Raw genomic sequence first — 19,181 nt, 5'->3', positions numbered from 1 at the left:
TGCCTTGGAGAGCAGCACTGTCACCTGCACCCCTTCCCTTCTCTGTGCCTTGGAGAGCAGCACTGTCACCTGCACCCCTTCCCATTTCTGTGCCTTGGAGAGCAGCACTGTCACCTGCACCCCTTCCATTCTCTGTGCCCCACCTCTTGGAGAGCAGGCACTGTCACCTGCACCCCTTCCCATTTCTGTGCCTTTGGGGAGCGGCACGTCACTGCACCCCTTCATTCTGTGCCTTGGAGAGCAGCACTGTCACCTGCACCCCTTCCATTCTCTGTGCCTTGGAGAGCAGCACTGTCACCTGCACCCCTTCCATTCTCTGTGCCTTGGAGAGTGGCACTGTCACCTGCACCCCTTCCCCTCTCTGTGCCTTGGAGAGCAGCACTGTCACCTGCACCCCTTCCACCATCTGTGCCTTGGAGGGCAGCACTGTCACCTGCACCCCTTCCCATTTCTGTGCCCCACCTGTGCCTTGCAAAGCAGCACTGTCACCTGCACCCCTTCCCCTCTCTGTGCCTTGGAGAGCAGCACTGTCACCTGCACCCCTTCCACCATCTGTGCCTTGGAGAGCAGCACTGTCACCTGCACCCCTTCCCTTCTGTGCCTTGGAGAGCAGCACTGTCACCTGCACCCCTTCCCTTCTCTGTGCCTTGGAGAGCAGCACTGTCACCTGCACCCCTTCCCCTCTCTGTGCAGCACATATGTGCATATTCTGTTTGTGGATGTGCATATTTGGTTTGTGGATGTGCATATTCTGTTTGTAGATGTGCATATTCTGTTTGTGGTGCATTATTCTATATTAAACATAATATATATATATACAAATATATGTGCATATGTAGAGATTATAGCCCAAAGTAAGTGATTTTAATTTATTAAGCACATGTGCTTCTGCCACATAATTTAAATTTTAGCATCATATGAGTCATAGAAGACAACACCCATAATAAAAATGGTAACAACTTGTGAGCAGGATTGCAAGGCAAACTCCAGTTCACTAACAGGCATAATTCCTGATGTTTGATGCATGGAGGAGGGGAACAGGAGCAGGAACAAAAAATACTTTGTAACACATAAAAATAACGCTGTACCCTCAGTGACGCTTGGTCCTTGAATACTTAAAAGAATCCATCATATTTAGCCAAAACTTGATTTAACTTGTGACTAACTTACACAGTTAACTCTCCCTCTCTCCCATTAAGAAATACAGCATTTCTAATATTTCTTAATTTCTTATATCTCAGATGCTTCAGAACTTGCCAGGAACATGCTAGAGGTGAAACCCCCATTTCACTGAAGCTCTCTGAAGTGAACTGTAACATTCACTGAGTGAAACATTTCCCTTGCTAAAGGAAACGCTGTGAGGCAGAACAAAACACAGCACAGTCATGTTGGCTGCTGATAACCAGCACCAGTATCACTGAGCAGCAGAAACCCAGGGTAAAATGACTTGTGGAAGCCTAGAGCAGTTCCATGACAAGTCAAGTGACTGTCACTGCCTTGCAAGTGTTCCTTTTAAGGATGGGGAAAGGAACTATAATTTGGAAAGCACCTTAAAACTATTCAGCATGAAATGGTGACAGTGGAAGCCTTGACTCCCTGAATGTCACTGCTTGACCACTTTATGGGTTGCTGGAGATAAGGGATTTCTGAGCTTCCATATGGTTCCAGGAGAAAAATCAGCTTATTCCAGGCTTCCTCTCCACTTGATGACTTCCACTTCTCCCACCAGCCAATGAAGGAACGGACAACTGCTCCTGACACAGAGCTCAGCACCAGAAATGCATTTTAAAAAATAGAGAGCAAACATCTGTCATCCTCTGCCATGCTGTGAGCACACTGCTTAGGGAGCATTAAAAGGAGGACTTCAAATGCAGGTAGTTTCATTTTGTTTCCTTAAAACACAATCATTTTATCATTTTATAATTTTCCAAAAGATAAGTATTCTCTAAGCCATTCAGTTTACCCAGCAAGACACACAAAATGTTCTGTTCCATTGCCACATTGTCAATATTTCCCACAATAGCTTTGGATATCTTCTACAATTCCCTAAGAAAATTCTGAAAAGGTTATTTGGACATTTACTTAAAAAGCATATCTCATTTTATTTATGCACATTTTGTACTTGTTCTCTCCAACCATCCTTAGCTAAGAGCAGTAATGCACATCTGAGTTGTGTACTCAACTGCTGCATTCTGAATAGACATTGATACAATGTCAATAACAAATACAATATAAAAAAATTATATTAATTGATAAAGAATATAAATTAATATAAATTAAAAATATGCAATGTATTCACAATAGACACAGCTTAGGAAGAGGCTGAAGGTGCTAATTCACTGTCCAGAAAAATTAACAAAATAATTTCAGCATTAAATAAATTCCCTGAGCACATCTCACAAGGAAAGGGGGAAAAGGGAAGCAAAAGAAATAAGCAATCACTCAATAGGGGTTTTTCCTCTTGCTGAAAATAGCTCCCCAGAATCATGTGCCTCCTCTGAAGTGCTTCCTTATAGAGCCTTAAAAACTCTGGCACATGACACCGGGCAGCTGAGATGTTTGTGGGCTTGGGCCTCTTTTCCCTCCTCCCCATCTGCATTTCTGTCTGAGTTTATCCAAGCCCGGCCTAGGAGGGGCTGTTTCTGTGGAGGTTCAGCTGCAGTCCCTGCTCAGCGCAGAGGAGCCCAGGCCGGCTAACACGCCGGGACTCCCAGCAGTGCCACGGCCCATGTGCAGCTGCAGATTAGCAGAGAGAGGCACCGCGGAGAGGGGCTGAGCTGGCTGGGGCAGCTCTCAGGCGCTTTGGCACGGGGGAGATTAGGAGCAGCCTGGCACTGGGCACAGCTGGGGCACTGGGCACATTATCAGGGTGCCGCTGCTCCCAGATGCCACAGCCCTGCTGATGGGCTCGAGCTGAGACCACAAAGACACAAGGCTTTTGTGGTTGCTGGGCTATTTGTTGTTGGTTTTGTTTCCTTGGTTGGTTTTTGGGTTTTTTAACACTACTCCCAATAAACATGCACGTGCAAGGAGGCATTCTGAGGTAATCTTTTTTAATGGTTTGCTTGGAAGGAACTGGCTTTTCAGAGTAGCAGAGAAGATTGTTGAGAGGAAAGCCTATTCAGTTTGAGATAAGCCTGGCTACAGGGCATCAGGTAATTTTACAGAGATCTGTGAATGGCTGCCAGACAAGCTGATGCAAGTCTTAACTACCCTGGGCTAGCTGAATCACCCCTAATCATGATACCAAAACCAATGCATTCAACTCACAGGCTCCATTCGTGCTCTGCTGTTCCTTTTGGTGTGTTTGTTCCTCAGTTTCTCTGCTCTCGTGTGGAGCTAATAAACCTCAGGCCCTCTACAAAAAGTGCTGAAAGCCAAGGAAGAGAAGCTGGGAAGGGAGAACTGTTTGTGGTTTACTAAACCTGTTTATCAAACATGACAACTTCTACCTAATGTATGCAAAAGAGACTGATAATCCATTCACACAGTCACTAGAAGCTTCTGCAGGAAAATTAGACAACTATTTTTACTATTGACTAAATCTTCTAGCAAATAATGAAGAACTTTCAGATATTCAATCCCTGAGGAGCAGCCTAGAAAATGGACACAGGCTTGTGTTCCTTTGCTAATTGTAGCATTAAAGCGCTTGAGAAATCCAAGAATTTGGGACTAGGGAAAAAAACAAGAACCAAACAAAAAAACCCAGTCACAGTCTCTGGCCACAGTCTAGTACAATGCTGAGGTGTTAGGCCAAAGGTGAAGAAACCTGTGACAGGGCCTGTCCCAGATACAATCACAACTCATGTGACCGAATTTTTGAGCTGGAAGCGCCACTGGGGGCTGGGAGGGCGGGATCGAGTTTGTTCCTCGTTCCCCAGAGCTCCCTCGGACACGCTGAGGCGGCACCGAGGAGGGCGAGGGCCGGCCCGCTGTCCCCGCCCGCCGCAGGTGAGCCCGGCCCGGCCCCGCCCGTGCCTCCGCTCCTCCCCTCCGCCCTCAAACCCCGGCGCGGCCGCAGCCCGGCAGCCGCCGCTGTCCCAGCATGGCCCCGCCGCTGCCGGCCCTCACCGCGCTCCTGCTGCTCTGCGGCTGCCTCTGCCCGCCCGCCCGCGCCGGGCTCCACTTCAGGGAGGGGCAGCACTGCTACCGCCCGGCCCCGCGCAGGGCGCCCGGCCTCAGGTGCGCTTTGCCCCCGGCCCCTCACGGGTGGCACGGCCGAGAGGAGCCATGGGGAGGGCTGGGCGGGCACAGCCGGGTCCTGAGGGGGTTCGGGGATTACGGGGGTGCCCGCAGAGGTCTGGAGGATTTCAGGGGTTCCCGGGGGGTTTCGAGGGTGTCCGGGGGGGTCTGGGGGAGCCCGAGGGGTTCGGGGATTTCAGGCGTTCCCTGAGGATTTCGGGGGTTCCCGGGGGTGTTCGGGGGTTCCCGGGGCCGCTCTGGGGTCCGGGATGGGCCGGGGGGGGGGGGCGGTCACGAGACCGCGGGGCCGGATCGGTCACGTGACGCCGGCGGGCACTCGCGGGCTCGTTATGAAACTCGGTGAAATCCGTGGGGTTTGATTTTTTGGGTTTTTTGTTTTTTTGTTTGGTTTTTGTTTTGTTTTAAATAACACCCGGCCGTCCTGCTCCGGGGGATGCCGGCGCTCCCTCCCCGTCCCGTTCCCCCCTCCCCAGGACCTACCCCCGCCCGCACGAGTACCTGGACGTGTCGGCGCTGCCGCAGAGCTGGGACTGGCGGAACGTGAACGGGGTGAACTACGCCAGCACCACTCGGAACCAGCACATCCCGCAGTACTGCGGCTCCTGCTGGGCCCACGGCAGCACCAGCGCCTTGGCAGGTACCCCCGGGCTCCCCGCTGCAATCGGGAGTGTTTGGGAAGCAAAGGGAGTTCAGATTCAGGGTACTGACAGCTGGTGTAAGGTGCTAAATCACTGCAGGGACTAACACAGCAAAACCGAGGCTGAGGTGCCTGTGAATACACCACAACAGTGGCAATGCCCAAGCTGAAGGCAAGGAGGGTTGGTTTCAATAGGAAAAGCAGTCAGAGTGAGGCTGTGTCCACCTCATCCAAAGGCAGCAAGGGGGGAACACTGTTGTGTGGTTAAAAACCTGTTTGCAGAAGGAATGTGGCCATAGCTCTTCCCAGACTGCTCTTTTGGTCCTGGGGTAAGAGCTGGAGTTTCTGCCCTCCCCTCAGAGGTGTGGTGATGGCAGCAGATGCAAAAGAGTTGTCAGGCCTCCTTCTCCCTTCTGGTACCTCACTACAGCAGGGGCTCTCCAGCCATGCTGGCAATGAGGAAATGGAACAAGATGCCTCTCGTGGGATATTTGCTACAGGAGCCCTGTCATTGCATGAAGTGACCCCCACAGCAGACACAAAATCTGATTTCAGCCTTTTTCTTAGTCAAGGGGAAGTAGTGGTTTGCTACAGATGGAGAAGTAGTGGCTCTAGAGAGAATGCATGATTTGCATGCAACAGCTTCGAGCTGGAGAAGCACCACTTGCACAGGGAGGCTGTAGGAAAATTACCTGTGAAGGAGAAACAGCAAACTGGGGAGAAGGGGGCAGATAATACAGGTGTGAGCAGACAGCAGGAATCATGCAGCATACAAGGATGTGGGCAGGTGTGACACCTGCCAGGATGGAGTACTGGGACAGTAAAATACAGCAGCTTGCAGGAAGATTAGGCTGGGATGATAGCTCCCTGTTCTGTCAAGTTTATTTGAATGCTGTTGGTCCTAATAGGATTTAAAGTAACTACAGTGGCATCAGTTAAGACTGTTAATGCAGAAAAGCAGTTTATAAATACTCATCAGGAAGCTTTTCCGCCAAGTAAGCTTCTTGTTTCTGACAAAAGAAGGCAGCAGGGTGGTGGTGCCTGTCTGAGATGGCAGGATAACAGTGAGATGCTGGTGTAACAGCAAGGAGATAACTCTGAAAGCTTTCTCCTGCATTTAGACTGTCTCCCAGAGCCAGCAGCCTGGGCTCCATGGGCTTATGTTTATGCATGGGCTTATACATAAATCTCTGCTCCTCTAAAAGATGATGCTCAGAGCTGTTTTTAGATGAGTGTTTGAAAAGTCTTCACTGTCAAAGTCAGGAAACAGATCTGGAAGTTTTCAGAAGCTGTGTCTTGAGTTAAAAGACATTTAGGGCTCTTCAAGGCCTTAGACAGATCTTCCTCATCTCCGTGTTTTTGCTGAGTTTTTAATGGAAAAACCCCTCCTAATGGAAACCCACAACAATAGCTCAGCCTCTGGTTTGAATTAGGTCAGGCTGTGTTCCTCTCTGCAGACAGCAGAGCCTTTCCAACCACAAGTGCTGCTGTCTGCAGGCAGTGCAGGTTCAACAGAGAGGAGACAGTTTCAAAAGCAGCTGCAATGTGCAGCCACCCACGAATTCCACAGCAAACCCCAGTTTCTTGTCCTTCCAGACCGAATCAACATCAAGAGGAAAGGGGCCTGGCCCTCTGCCTACCTGTCTGTGCAGAATGTCATCGACTGTGCTGATGCTGGCTCCTGTGAGGGCGGGGACCACTCGGGGGTCTGGAGGTACGCGCACGACCACGGCATCCCCGACGAGACCTGCAACAACTACCAGGCCAAGGACCAAAGTAGGGTGCCTCTGCTTTGCTCTAGGGTTTCTTCCCAGCTTTAGCAGTGTATTTAAAAAAAACTGCTTTGGGTTTTCAGAGTACTGGTTCCTGCTGTTTGACTGACAGAGCAGGTTTTCATTACGGGCCTGTGTGTGTCTCCTGCTCCAGACAGTGTAGCACTAAATCGTGCTCAGGCAAGTTTGCACAGCTGAATTGTTTTAACTTAATCTCTTAAATCTGTGACACACAACCTCTAATGTACTGAAATATTTACAAGTGTCACCTCAAGCTGAACAAAGGAGAAACTTAACCTTTGGTCATGTATGACTGGAATGGTTTCTCTATGTCCTCAACAAAGTATTTATACCTGTGAAGTAAAGAGCAGTAAGTAGTGATAACAGGGACTTTAAATGTGGTTTCCAGAAAATAATTGAGTACACCAGAGAGAATATGTATTAATAATTACTCTGAAGTTATTAATATCTGCCTCAATTGTATTACAAAAGCTCAGTGTCCTACAATCCCTTCACTTAAAGAAAAGAAATATCCTGCAGATTACCTCCAGGGATAATCTCACCTCTGTTTTGCAGAGTGTAAGAAGTTCAACCAGTGTGGAACTTGTGTCACTTTTGGAGAATGCCATGTGATCAAGAACTACACTCTCTGGAAAGTTGCTGACTATGGGTCTGTCAGTGGAAGAGAAAAAATGATGGCAGAAATCTACACTAATGGACCAATTAGGTAAAAAAAAAAAAAGATACATGAAACTCTGTGCACATTTTCACTCTAGCACGTGTCAGCAGCTGTTCTAGCATGCAGACTCTAGTTTGTATATAAACTGAGATCAGAATACAAAATACAAGAAACCCAGTTGGTTTTTAGCCCTGATCCCCTTGTATGAAACCTCCTCTCTCTGTTTTCTTGCAGCTGTGGCATCATGGCTACAGAAAAGCTGGATGCCTACACAGGGGGGCTGTACACAGAGTACAACCCCTCACCCACAGTGAATCACATCGTGTCTGTGGCTGGCTGGGGCGTGGAGAACGGCACAGAATATTGGATAGTTCGGAACTCCTGGGGTGAGCCCTGGGTAAGGAGACACAGCAACACTCTTTGGGCTTGGGAGGGACAGTGGGGTTTGTCACTTGTGGATATAAAACTGAAACTTGCTTTGAACTAGACTGCCAGTTATAAAATGACACCCAGCCAATCTGAAGACAAGGATATTTGGAAGTTATTTGAGTAATTTTCAGCTCTAGTCCAAATTCTACCTTTCAAGGATGTGCAGCTCCTGTTATGGGCAGCTGGAAATTGCTGTGAGTTGTAGGCAAAAATGCAGTCATGGACCTGGACTGGGTGAGTGGGATGTGAATTCACCCAGGCAGGGTGAATTTGCCCCATGGCTCCAGGGCTGCCCCACAGCTTGAGTGAATTCTCCATTCACCTCCTCACTCATATTTAGCAGACAGAACAGGCTCACCAACACACAATTTTTACAGCTGTTCCCTAATTTACAATGCAAATTCAATCCTTTACAGGGTGAAAGAGGGTGGCTGAGAATTGTGACCAGTGCCTACAAGGGTGGAAGAGGAGCAGACTACAATCTGGCTATTGAAGAGGACTGTGCATATGGAGATCCCATACTGCCTTGATTCTACATGGTACAGCTTTGTCTTTGGGTACTTTGGAAGCTTCCCAGCACAACCTCCTCTTGTTTAAAGAATAATAGCCCAAGCCTCCTTCACAGTTCTGAAAAATTAGTCCAGATGCAACACACAATGCCATCTAAAAATACAGAACTGCCCTAATTTTATTTACACCTTGAAGTAATTCACCCATGAAGGAGTTGTCTACCTTGATGCACAGTATTAAAATCACACTGATTGAATCACAGAACCTGTACATGTAAATATCTATTTTTTTAAATACAAATCATGTAGATGTACTGGAAAAGTGTACTCAATATTTGGGTCTAGAGCTTCTTTTAAATTCTGTGACAGTACTGACCAAATATGTTGCAATGATGCAAAAGCCATGATAAGTCTGGACATGATAAATCAAAAATATTAAGCCTTGTTTGCTTGACCTCCTGGTGAAACAGTGGTGTTGGAATTGTTAAATGATGAAGTTGCTTTTATCCACCAAAATTATATAATGGGAATTACTTTAACCAAAAGACAGTCTAAACACTTCTTACTTGATTAGCCTTGTCTTTGCTCAAATTTCTTGCTTTAATATGTGACTGTGCCCTTTTTCTCCTAAAGAGGCAAAACGTAAATTACCATAACCCTGAACTACTCACTAATATTACAAATCAGTGCCATATCAGCTGTTACTGCCTGACATTGCTAACTGATTTAATAAACAGACTTTTTCTCTTACATGACTGGGTGTTTATTGTAAGAGCTTATTAATGCAGGTGTGTGGTTGTCTCTATCTGCCTGATGAACAATTTTAGACAGCAGTGCTGCTGGTTCAAACAGCAACTGGGTAAGAACAGGATTGTGGGACAGAACTGATCACAGCTTCACAAAGGGTTTAACAAGTTACAAATCAGCTACAGAGGAACTGTTTAGAGGAAGTGATACCAAGCAGAACACAGGAAAGTAAAAATAAACCTTGTTTAAACTGCTGGTAAAGCTGCATGGACACAGAGCAACTGCTCTTGATTATCAGCAAGAGCTTGTACAGGGCTGGATCCTAAATTTATTCTCTAGAAGGTGAATAATTTCTGCTGCTAATTCAACAGTTTACTTAAACTACAGAAACTAGGTCACATGCAAATTTTAAATGGTGAGAGTTAGCTAGAATAACAGTAAATCTTTTATTCAAAGATAAGCAAGGAAATTCAAAACAGCCTCTAGAGAAGCACCTTTTGCCCTCTTCAGGTATTTCCTTTTTAAATTTACATTCATCTGGACTTAGAGTTTCAGTGTCTTTTAGAAAGCACCTTCTTCAGAAAACAGATGTGCTTGGAGGAGCAAAATGTGCTTGTTTGTTCAAGAAAATTAGTTTGTTTAAAAGTGAGTGGTGTAAAGAGGAATCCAGCCCAATGAACAGAGAGAACGAGTCATAATGAAACTGAAAGACATCTCTGCAAAAGAACAAACACCTTTATTTAAAGGTAAATTATATTGTTGGGTGTTCTCCCACAGTTTGGCATCAGCCAGGACAGAGTAGAGATCAGTATAAAAAGAAAGCCACAACAAGCAGTAATGAATTTTGGGCACACGTTTCATAGTTTGGGACAGTAATGACACGGTAATGAAACTTACCAGTAACATCTGCTGCATCTATTTAGCAAGAAATAGATTCTGAAAGGTAACACACTCACACAGAATTCCTCTCTTAATACAAAATAACCTTGCCTGTTGCAACTCCTCTTGTGTTACACAAAACACATTTTTGTTTTCATGAAGGACATTTAAAATTCTAATATAATGCAAAAGGGAGGGACAGACATTAGGGCTTCTGTGCTGCAGGCACAGAGCAAATCCACAAATTCCTATTTTTTACAACTTGCAATATCAGAGCCTAGAGCATTCAGGACCTATTCAGAGAACTGTCTGCAAAGTGTTTTTAGTAGGAATTACCTTACCCTTTCTTCATATTTTGTTTATTACACAATCAGTGACAGATTCTGCAAGTTCTTCCAAATAAATCTGTTTCTTGCTATCTATCCTCTTCAGAACACAGATTTATACTGATTTGTGTAACAACAGAAAGACCTTTGGTATCATTCCATTTTCCAGATGACATTGACAGTTCTCTGATATGAAACACAAACAGTCCTCTGGTTAAGAATTTCAGGGTCACCATGCAAGTCAAGCAAATGCCCTTCAGCCTTTTCCTCCTTGTTTTAGGTTTGTTGGTTTTGTTGGGGTTTTTTCCCCAGTTTTAGAACCTCACAGGTGGAGCACGGCACAGCAGTGATCACAAGCTCTGGTTGCATTCTTGATGTTTTCCACTGCTTAGTTCATCATAATAAAGTTAGATTTGCAATGAGCTTAAAAGGAGAGGAAAAAAAGACACTGTTCAGTACATTACAATGATTCTGATTTATATATTTGCATATGGATTGCTGCATTATGTAAATAATTAGGCTTTTAGAGTCTGGACAGATGTTTCTGGTTTAGGATGGAGTATCATATTATGACAGACAACTTTCCTTCCTTCCTTTCCTTGCTGCAGTGATAGTTCCCAAAAAGCAGTATTTATCTTCACTTTCCCCACTACTACCCACAGATTCTTGATCACAGGGAAATTGCTAAACACAGGCCCCTAAAAGGGAAGTTGTCTGTGAAAACAGCTGGCAGGCATTCCTGTATTTAGCAATCTTCCTCCTCAACATTATTTGCAAGATGTAACAGACAAATGGAAGCAGGTATGGAAGGGATAAACATGACTTACCTATGAACTCTGTGACAGGATCATGTTCACCTTCTGTTTTTATAGTGCCTGCAATGCTTTCATTCTCCAAGATTGGAAGAAAAAGCTGTACAAAGTCTGAGGTATATGGAGGAGCAATCACATCGAGCACCTGAAAGAGCAGACAAAAACTGATGATTCTTGCACTTACAGGGGGAGGAGGGACAACATTTAATTCATACACCAGTCTTGGAAGCATACAAGCAGTTGGATGGAGAACAAGAGGTCTCAAGTGCAAGTAATTAGTTATGAACTCTCAGGTGCTCTGTGAGTACCTTGTTACTGCCAGAAGTCAGGAGCAGTAGGACCAAATCCCATCCTGGTGAGCACTGAGACATTGCTCAGACTCTGACCTGAACCTGAAGTATTTCTCAATCTCCAAAACACATGGATCTGATTTAAACTTGATCTCTAGCCTTCAGTAAACAGTTTTTGCTGCTGACCTCTGTCACAAAGTATCTGATGAGGGAGATGTCAGTGTCCAGCTTCTCCAGGCACTTGCGGATGTAGCTGACGACGGGCAGGACGTAGCCCCGGCTCAGCGAGTGAACCATCCTGTCCAGGAGAGTCTTCTTCAGCTCCAGCTGAGGGGAAGGGAGGGGAGAGCCAACACTTCAGAACTTGCCCTCAGAGTGTGCTATTTTTATTCATTCAATGTCTGCTGTGCCACATTTTAACCACTTCTACATTAACCCTGCTGTGAGAGCACAAGGGGTGACAGATGTGAAGTAACAAAAACCTGAATCTCTGAGTATCACCTGCTCCATCACATCCAGCTGAGAATGCTCTGTTTCAAAGAGCTTGACAAGAAGTTGCAGAACTTGGGGATGAAGCAGCTGATGGCATGTACTGATCTGCAAACAACACAGCAAAGGGAGATCCTCAGAATTGCATTCAAAGCACAATGCACCAGACAAGTTTACATTAATGTTCAGAGCCAGACAGAAATTCATTTAGAAAAGCATTCCATCATTTCTTTCTGTAATGCCCAAGTTTTCCTGGCATAAATAATGCTGAGCTGACAAAACCAGACAATTTACTCTGGATAGATTCATCTCTGCATATTTACTGCCTTACTGCAAATGCCAGGCACTCAGTGTTACACAAGAAGCAGAGCTGCTCCTGCTCTCAGCAGTTTCCAGACACTCTTACCTCATCCAGCAGGGCCAGGTGAACTGGGGTGTGATCAGTCTGCAGCTGGAAGTACCGTGGCTCTGACACTGTCCAGTCCACCCACTTCAACACCCCCATGGCCACCACTGGGAACCTGCAGAGAGACATCACCTTAGCACAGCAGCATGGAAAAGAAATGGAAGTTGTATTAGCAACCCAAAGTAATCTGCCATCACTCTCCAGTGGCACAGAAAAGCGTGTTCTGCCTCCCAAGGAGGACAAGCTGTGTGTGACAGACAGGAGTTATGAGTCATGAGAGATTCCCTGCTCACCTGATGCACTGATAGAGAGTGCTCAGCTCTGCAACCAGCTCGGATGCCCCTTTGTTCTCATTGCAGCACAGATTGTGAACAGTCTCAATGGCTTTTGAGGTTGACTTGAGTTCATCCTTGTTGATGCTGACTCTCTTGTTCTGTAAAATGATTGCAAAATTGGAATGCAAAAGTTGCAGATGTCTTTGGTTATTTAAGGAAAGGAACTTGACCTGCAATAAGCCTAGGATTGCACCTGTGTCTCAAAATTCAGACTCACATGCAAGTTTCAGAAGAATTAATTATGAGTGAGCTGAAGTACAGGGATGTTTGCTTTATTTAATTCTCAGTGCACTCAGACTTCTGTTTGATCATCAGGATCTACACTTTTTAATCACCTCAGCTGAAGGCAGAAGCATTTAATATTAAAATAATTAAACTAAGCTGAATGCATTATTTTAAACTGAGTGACTTCAGAACCATACATATTCTTCAGCAGAAGCAGGCTGCTGCAGGTAAAAAAGAATATTATTCACAGAAGAGAAGATTACCTTTTTCCACATCTCTACAACACTAGCTGCATATGCCAGTATGTGGATATATTTATGTTTGTGGTCCTGGTTGATCTTAGCACCTGGTTTAAACAAGGACTGCATGAAGAGGTCCAGAAATGCAGGCACTCGAATCTGTGAGGAGAAAGAACATTTTATCAGAGCCTGAGAATCACGACAGGTGACTAAGAACGGAGTTTTTGCATTTGATATACCTTCCTAGAACAAGATAAACACATTTTCCTTTAAAAGTAAAATTAAATTAAACAGTTTTCTGAAGAGACACAGACTTTTGAAAGAAAAAAGGGAAAAAAAAGGAATCAGTTACAGACCATATTTCTAAAGTATCAAAATCTCACTTTTTCTTACCAAAACCCACGTTAGAACAATGCAGTGAGAAATGTGAAATGTATAATTTAGGCCTGTTTATAACAAACTGCTAAAGAGGGCAGGGATTTTTTTTCTGATTCTTTCTTTTGTTTGTTTAAGGAATTAATTCCTCGCCACCTTTATCTCCTATGGAAAAGTTCTTTAATTTAGTTACATGTAAAAACACAACTTGGAATAATTAAAAAAACCCAACAAAAGTATCATGAAGCTGATGCAAACCAGAATGCAAGTAACAGCTTCACTTTACAATTCACTTACTTACAATTACAGAGGGACAAGTGAGTGCTAATTTAATTTTTGTGTCCATACAACACTTAAGCACAAGGCACCCCATTTCCGAGTGCTTCTGTAACAGAAATAAGTTTCAGAGGTTACAAACAGGTGAATACTGACCAGTTCTACTGGAGGTGGGTCCATGCTTGTAAACATTTTGAAGAGGACAGTGATATCTGCTGGATTCAGAGCTCCTTTGGACAGCATTGCCCCCAGAGCCTGGCAAGCTCTGGGGTAGGAGGCTGCAGTACCCAGTGCTAAGGTGATCTGGCTGGCATCGTGGCCTCTGCAGGCAGAGCAAACACACACAGCCACTTATTTCCTTAATTCAGACATTTCAGATGAAGTCTCACTGAGTCAACAGGGCATATTCTATGGGATGTAATGCCTTGGGGTAATTACAGAAATAGACCTGTGTTTGCCTTGTTCATTTCCAAAAAGTTAACAGAAAAATAAAAATATATTTCTTAATAGACAGTGTGGTAGTGTGTTGTTAAGTTTCTTGTGTTATTCCCCCAATTTATGTATTGTTCTCCCCTATTATGTGTAAAATGGTTTCGTTCCCCCAGTTTTTCCCGCCAGGGCTACCCTGTCAGCTAAGTTGCCATAGTAACCGCTATTCATAGTTGCCGATATGTAATTGCTCCTCCCCTGGTTTCCCTTATAAGTTGTTTCCTCCCTGGGTCCAGTCAATCACCCCCCTCTCCTCCCAGGTTTCGAGAACCCTCTCCTCTCTGGAGATGGTGGCTGGCTGGGGTCCCAGGACACCTCCTTTACCTTTTGATTATTGGTCTCCATGGAGTGTCAGTTCTGTGAAGTTCATCCCCTCACCTTTCCCGATTGGTTCCGCCTGTACCCACCCCCCTCCTTTATAATCCTGTTTTCACCCCCTATGAAAAAACTTTTTCCCAGTTAGTTTCTGCGCGATTGGATCCCGCAACACCTTCAATAAACCGATGTTTAACCCCCGGGAAATGGTCAGCTCCGTTCCTCCCCAATACCAGCGGTGTGAGCCAGTCCGCAGCCAGCACAGCCCAAAGCCATCAGATGCCGAAGGGTGCTGGCCAGGAATTGCAGAGGGGCGTCGGCCTTTCGCCCTCAGCTAGTCAGACTCTAAACTTCGGGCCACATATGCTCCCCTCAGCAAGACAGAAGCATCAAGTCTTTGGTTTTCTCTGTGGTACAGGACACTGAATTTTTCTGCTGTCCCACAGCTTCAAGCCCTGCTACAAGAACTGCTCTGCTGCAGCTAAAGCTTCTCCTTTTGCTGGTGAAAGGTGCTGAAGGCCGAGCAAAAGCCAGCAGGGCTCCCAGGCTGTGCTGGGCTCCATTCCCTGCTCCCACAGGGGCACTCACTTCTCGTGGGCGTAGCGCTGAACCTCCTGCGCGATGCGCCGGACGGCGGAGCCGCCCTGCTCCTCCTGCGCCAGGATGGACATCATGGACTGGGCAAACAGGTACGTGTGCTCCCCATGGCACACCATCTTCTGTGAAAGCACAGCACAAACCTCAGCAGGCAGCAAGGAAACAGCCCAGCAGCCTCCTGTCATTGCATTGCCAAGAGAGCAAAGGGGGGGGGGGGAAACAAACAGCAAAATTGCAAAGGAAAAAAACCAAAGCACAAACAAAGCCCAAACCCCAAATGCCAAGAGGAAAATACAGACAAGCACTGACACCACACAAGAAGAGATTTCTGAATTGAGAACTTCATTTCTCAAATTCCAAAATGGAGAGGAAAATCTGTTCTACGTATGCTCAGTACTTTCTCTGCGGTATTTAAATACGAAGAGAAGTTCAAGGCCAGCTGAAAATAATTTTTTGAGTAGTTCTACGTTTCTGAAATCAGAGGACAGTAATTGTGCTGTTTCATGCTGGGCTGATTCAAATAGCAACTTTCACACTGATGTGGATGATAAGAGAATTATTTTCATTTGCTAGGGGACTGACAATACTGATCTTTAGATCTTGCAGTACATGTGAAAGACAACGGTTCTATCCCAACCTTTTTATAATCCATTTACTAAATATAAGAAGTGTCACATAAGCAACCCAAAGAATTCTTGGTCACAGAATGACCAAAAATCATCAATTTCTGGGTTTTAACTCAGACACACCTTCTCTTCATAAGCTTTTGTAGGACATCAAGATTGGCTGCTACAATCCCACAGTGATCTGTACCTCCTAACTGGAAAGCAGAACACTTCTTTTTCCTCATAAAAAAGGGGGGGAAAATCCCAAAAAACCAAACTTACAGCAAACTCAGGGAGGTTTTTCTCAAGGTTTTCTTCTCCTCCATCTAAAATTGTTGCCAGAGATGTACGCAGGACTCTGGAAAATACTTCTAGTTGCTGACATGCTGTTGAAACACTCGTTATTTCTCCTTGATACCCAGCATCAGATATAAGCTATAAAAATAAAAACATCACAGAAATCTTGTGTTAGTTACATTTCTATTTCTGATATCCTACCAAATCTAGAAGAACACAGAGAATCTAAGTTCCACTTCTGCATACACTGACTGGAATTCACATTTATATTGTGGTCTACAGAAAAGAAAACCAATAAAGGTGCAGCAAAAAAAAAGCACAATAATAAAAAATGTAGCAGAGGATATTCTTTTTAATATAACATTCTTTTCTTGTTACAGAAACATACAAAACTGGCTGAGATATTCCACTGCACCAGAAATCCAAAATTTTTAAACAGAGATCAAAGGAAAACAAACAAGGAAAAAAAAAAGATGACTCCCACACCTCAACAAAAATTGAAAATGCAGTACTTCAAACTGGGAAATTATATGTACTGCAACTTGTAGCACAAGTCCTCCCACCAAGGTGTACTTTTACTAATTAGTATTAGCAGGAATACATAAAAGATACAAGCAAGACCACAACGAATATTTGATGCCAGAACAATTAGCCCTCTATGGATATTTGGATATTCTTACTGATTAGACTTAGGCATAGTACCTTCACAGTAAAATTAAGCATTAAACAATCAGGATGGGCTTCTGCCAATTTGTAAAAAAGGTCTCTCCACGTGGTATGTGCTATCATTTGCTCAAGCCAGGCTGGAGTCTGAAAAGAAGAAAGAGATTTAAGAATGTCTTGTTGTCAGGACCATCAAAAGCAAGGCTTTTACCTCTCAGCACTCCTGTGAGTTGTTCTACAGAGCTTTATTACAAAGGAGGATGCATTCCAAATTTCCAAGCCCTCTAAACCTCTGAGGACTCCAGTCAGACAGAGCTGGCTTTGTGAAACCAGTTGTTCCTCAGCCAAAGAGCTTTGAAGATTCCCTTTCCCTTCCCTTCAGCACTCCATGGGATGAAGGTGTGCAGGAAGGATCCGTGCAGGGACAGGAACAGGGGCTGCATGCACACCTCTCCCTCCTCGGTGAAGATGGAATCTGCCTTCCGAGGGTCGAAGTGCTTGATCAGCAAACTCTTCAAGTGGTTCTCCACAGTCTCCTGCACCTGCATTGGCTCAACACCTGCACAGAAGGAACAAAACACTCAGCAGATGCAATGCAGTCCAGTGGAACACAGCAGCAGCATCCCACATTTTCCAATGAGAACAGACACTACTCCAAAATTTATCAGCACAGAGAAGATGAGAGGAGAGGCATCAGTTCTGCTACTGAGCCACACTGATACAGATTTACAGATTTTCCACCTTTTCCCTAAATACTGAACTGTTTTGGATCTCAGGTCACAAGGTTCCTCTTTCTCTCCCAATTAGACACAAAAATGCAGGAGTGTCTTAACCACAAGAGGGATTAGCAGGGCGAAGGCACAAATCCACATTACTACACACTGAAGTTCATCCTTTTAAATATTGGTTATCAGTAGCTTTGATAGTATTCTACAAAATAACACACAAATAGCAATAAGTAGTTCTACATTTCTGAAATCAGAGTACGATCATTCTGGTAATGTAATAAGGATTACATAATTAATTCCATTACAGGATAAAAACACTCCTTATATTGCCTATATAACAGCACCCTTGCCCTTTGAATGAAATTAAAAAGAAGCTATAATTTATGCAGCTGTTTCAACTATAAAACCTTTTATAACACAGTTTGTTGGCCTTTCCTCAACATATTGCATCATTATTCTCCAAGTGGAATAAACCTATTATTATAAAGGATTTAGCCACATAAAGGACGACAACTTTATAACAATCCACTTCCTGTGTATGAACAAATTTGCCACAAATTCAGACATTTCTGACAGAATATGGACCCAAAACACCCTGTATCTTGTATCATACCTGTCTGAATGAGCCACTCTGCCAGCAAATTGACAGTCTGTGCCACTGCAGTATAGTTTTCAGAGAGGAGCTGAATAACATTCTCTGGAGATCCTCCTGCTTGGAAATATCTGATGAAAGAATTACAAAAGAACTACGTGAGTCATATTAAAGCCAAAAATAAATAGAAGTCTAAATTTAAAGGGAAAACAACAGCACCATTTATACATTTGCACACATTTCCATACGAAGTGACACCTCCAACACACCATAACACACATCAGGTCACACTCACCTCTTTAACGTGTTAAATATAGACGGTTCCATTATATAATCAGGCGTTGAAAATTTCTTCAGGCACTCCTGCTGAACTTCGGCATCATCTTCTCCCTCCCCATCCTCATCATCTTGCTGTTCACAAGCACAGTCAGGTCAGCCTCCCTATCCCGTCTCCCCCCACGCTCCCATATTCCGTATTCAGGCTTTGTGCCCACAGCAGCACACACACCTGGGCTCAGCACCGCAATGGACCCGCACCCCGACAGGCAGCGATTATTAACGGAGAAAGCACAAAAACCCCGCACCGCTTTCCCTGTTTACCCCGGGACCCCGGCCCCGCACAGCCCCGGCCCCCGGCCCTCATACCCGGCGCTATCGCCTCAGCCCGGAGCGCCCGAGGGGAACGGGAGGGCCCGGGGGTCGCTCCGGGTCCCTGTCGGGGAACACTCCAGGGCTGTCCCGGAGGATGCTCCGGACCCAGGGGAACGCTCGGAGCCCGTGCCCAGGGGTTGCTCCGGGACACGCCTGGGGCTGCGGTCATCCCTGGCCCCGCTCCCCCCGGCGCTCACCGCGCCCCCGTCCGCCTCGCTGCCCCACTCGGCCGCGCTGCCCTCGAAGTAATCGGCGTCCTCCATGGCTCCGGCCCGGCCTCCCCGCCCGGCCGCCGGAACGGGCGGAGCGCCGCGGAATGGCGGCGGCGGGGGCGGGGCGGGAGCCCGGCATGGCGGCGGCTGAGGGGCCCTGAGGGCGGGCGGGCTCTGAGGGGAGGCGGGCAGCGGGCACACACCCCTCACGGGGAAAGAACCAGTGGAAATGTAAACAAACCGAGAAATGTAAAACCAAATTGCCCTGCAAAGCCTCGCAGCGCAGCAGCAATCGCACGGGAATTGCAAGGGAACAGGAAAGAAAAGGATGCGTTGCTCCAAGGGGTGTGTTCTCCATTGGACGTGTTGTCAATGGGATGTGTTCTCCATGGCTTATGTTCTCC

At 45.6% G+C, this 19,181-nt stretch overlaps 2 protein-coding genes across 3 annotated transcripts; one reads left to right on the top strand and one right to left on the bottom strand.

Annotated features, from left to right (window-relative positions):
• The first annotated feature begins 3,927 nt into the window (after window positions 1-3,927).
• CTSZ (cathepsin Z) lies at window positions 3,928-8,979 on the top strand. The gene is made up of 6 exons (XM_064730246.1): window positions 3,928-4,182; window positions 4,677-4,840; window positions 6,437-6,616; window positions 7,189-7,339; window positions 7,526-7,688; window positions 8,137-8,979. Exons 1-6 carry the CDS (start codon window positions 4,046-4,048, stop codon window positions 8,248-8,250), a joined length of 909 nt encoding a protein of 302 aa, XP_064586316.1. The 5' UTR covers window positions 3,928-4,045; the 3' UTR covers window positions 8,251-8,979.
• Window positions 8,980-9,693: 714 nt separating this feature from the next.
• On the bottom strand, window positions 9,694-18,877 carry NELFCD (negative elongation factor complex member C/D). Of its 2 annotated transcripts, none has more exons than XM_064730101.1 (15): window positions 18,763-18,877; window positions 18,210-18,325; window positions 17,936-18,045; window positions 17,044-17,153; window positions 16,634-16,741; window positions 15,917-16,069; window positions 15,021-15,151; window positions 13,785-13,950; window positions 13,002-13,136; window positions 12,472-12,611; window positions 12,179-12,293; window positions 11,785-11,880; window positions 11,470-11,610; window positions 11,009-11,138; window positions 9,694-10,604 (listed from the first exon to the last, which is right to left on the bottom strand). In XM_064730101.1, exons 1-15 carry the CDS (start codon window positions 18,826-18,828, stop codon window positions 10,570-10,572), a joined length of 1,752 nt encoding a protein of 583 aa, XP_064586171.1. In that variant the 5' UTR covers window positions 18,829-18,877; the 3' UTR covers window positions 9,694-10,569. The 2 variants fall into 2 exon arrangements, with proteins under 2 accessions (XP_064586171.1, XP_064586172.1); XM_064730102.1 differs by lacking the exon at window positions 18,763-18,877 and adding an exon at window positions 18,560-18,683.
• Between the last annotated feature and the right edge of the window lie 304 nt (window positions 18,878-19,181).

The sequence above is a fragment of the Zonotrichia leucophrys genome, chromosome 20 (assembly GCF_028769735.1).
Source record: "Zonotrichia leucophrys gambelii isolate GWCS_2022_RI chromosome 20, RI_Zleu_2.0, whole genome shotgun sequence".
Taxonomy (NCBI): Eukaryota; Metazoa; Chordata; class Aves; order Passeriformes; family Passerellidae; genus Zonotrichia; species Zonotrichia leucophrys.
The sequence above is the reverse complement of the archived record's forward strand: the minus strand, read 5'-3'. Positions and strand labels throughout refer to the sequence as shown.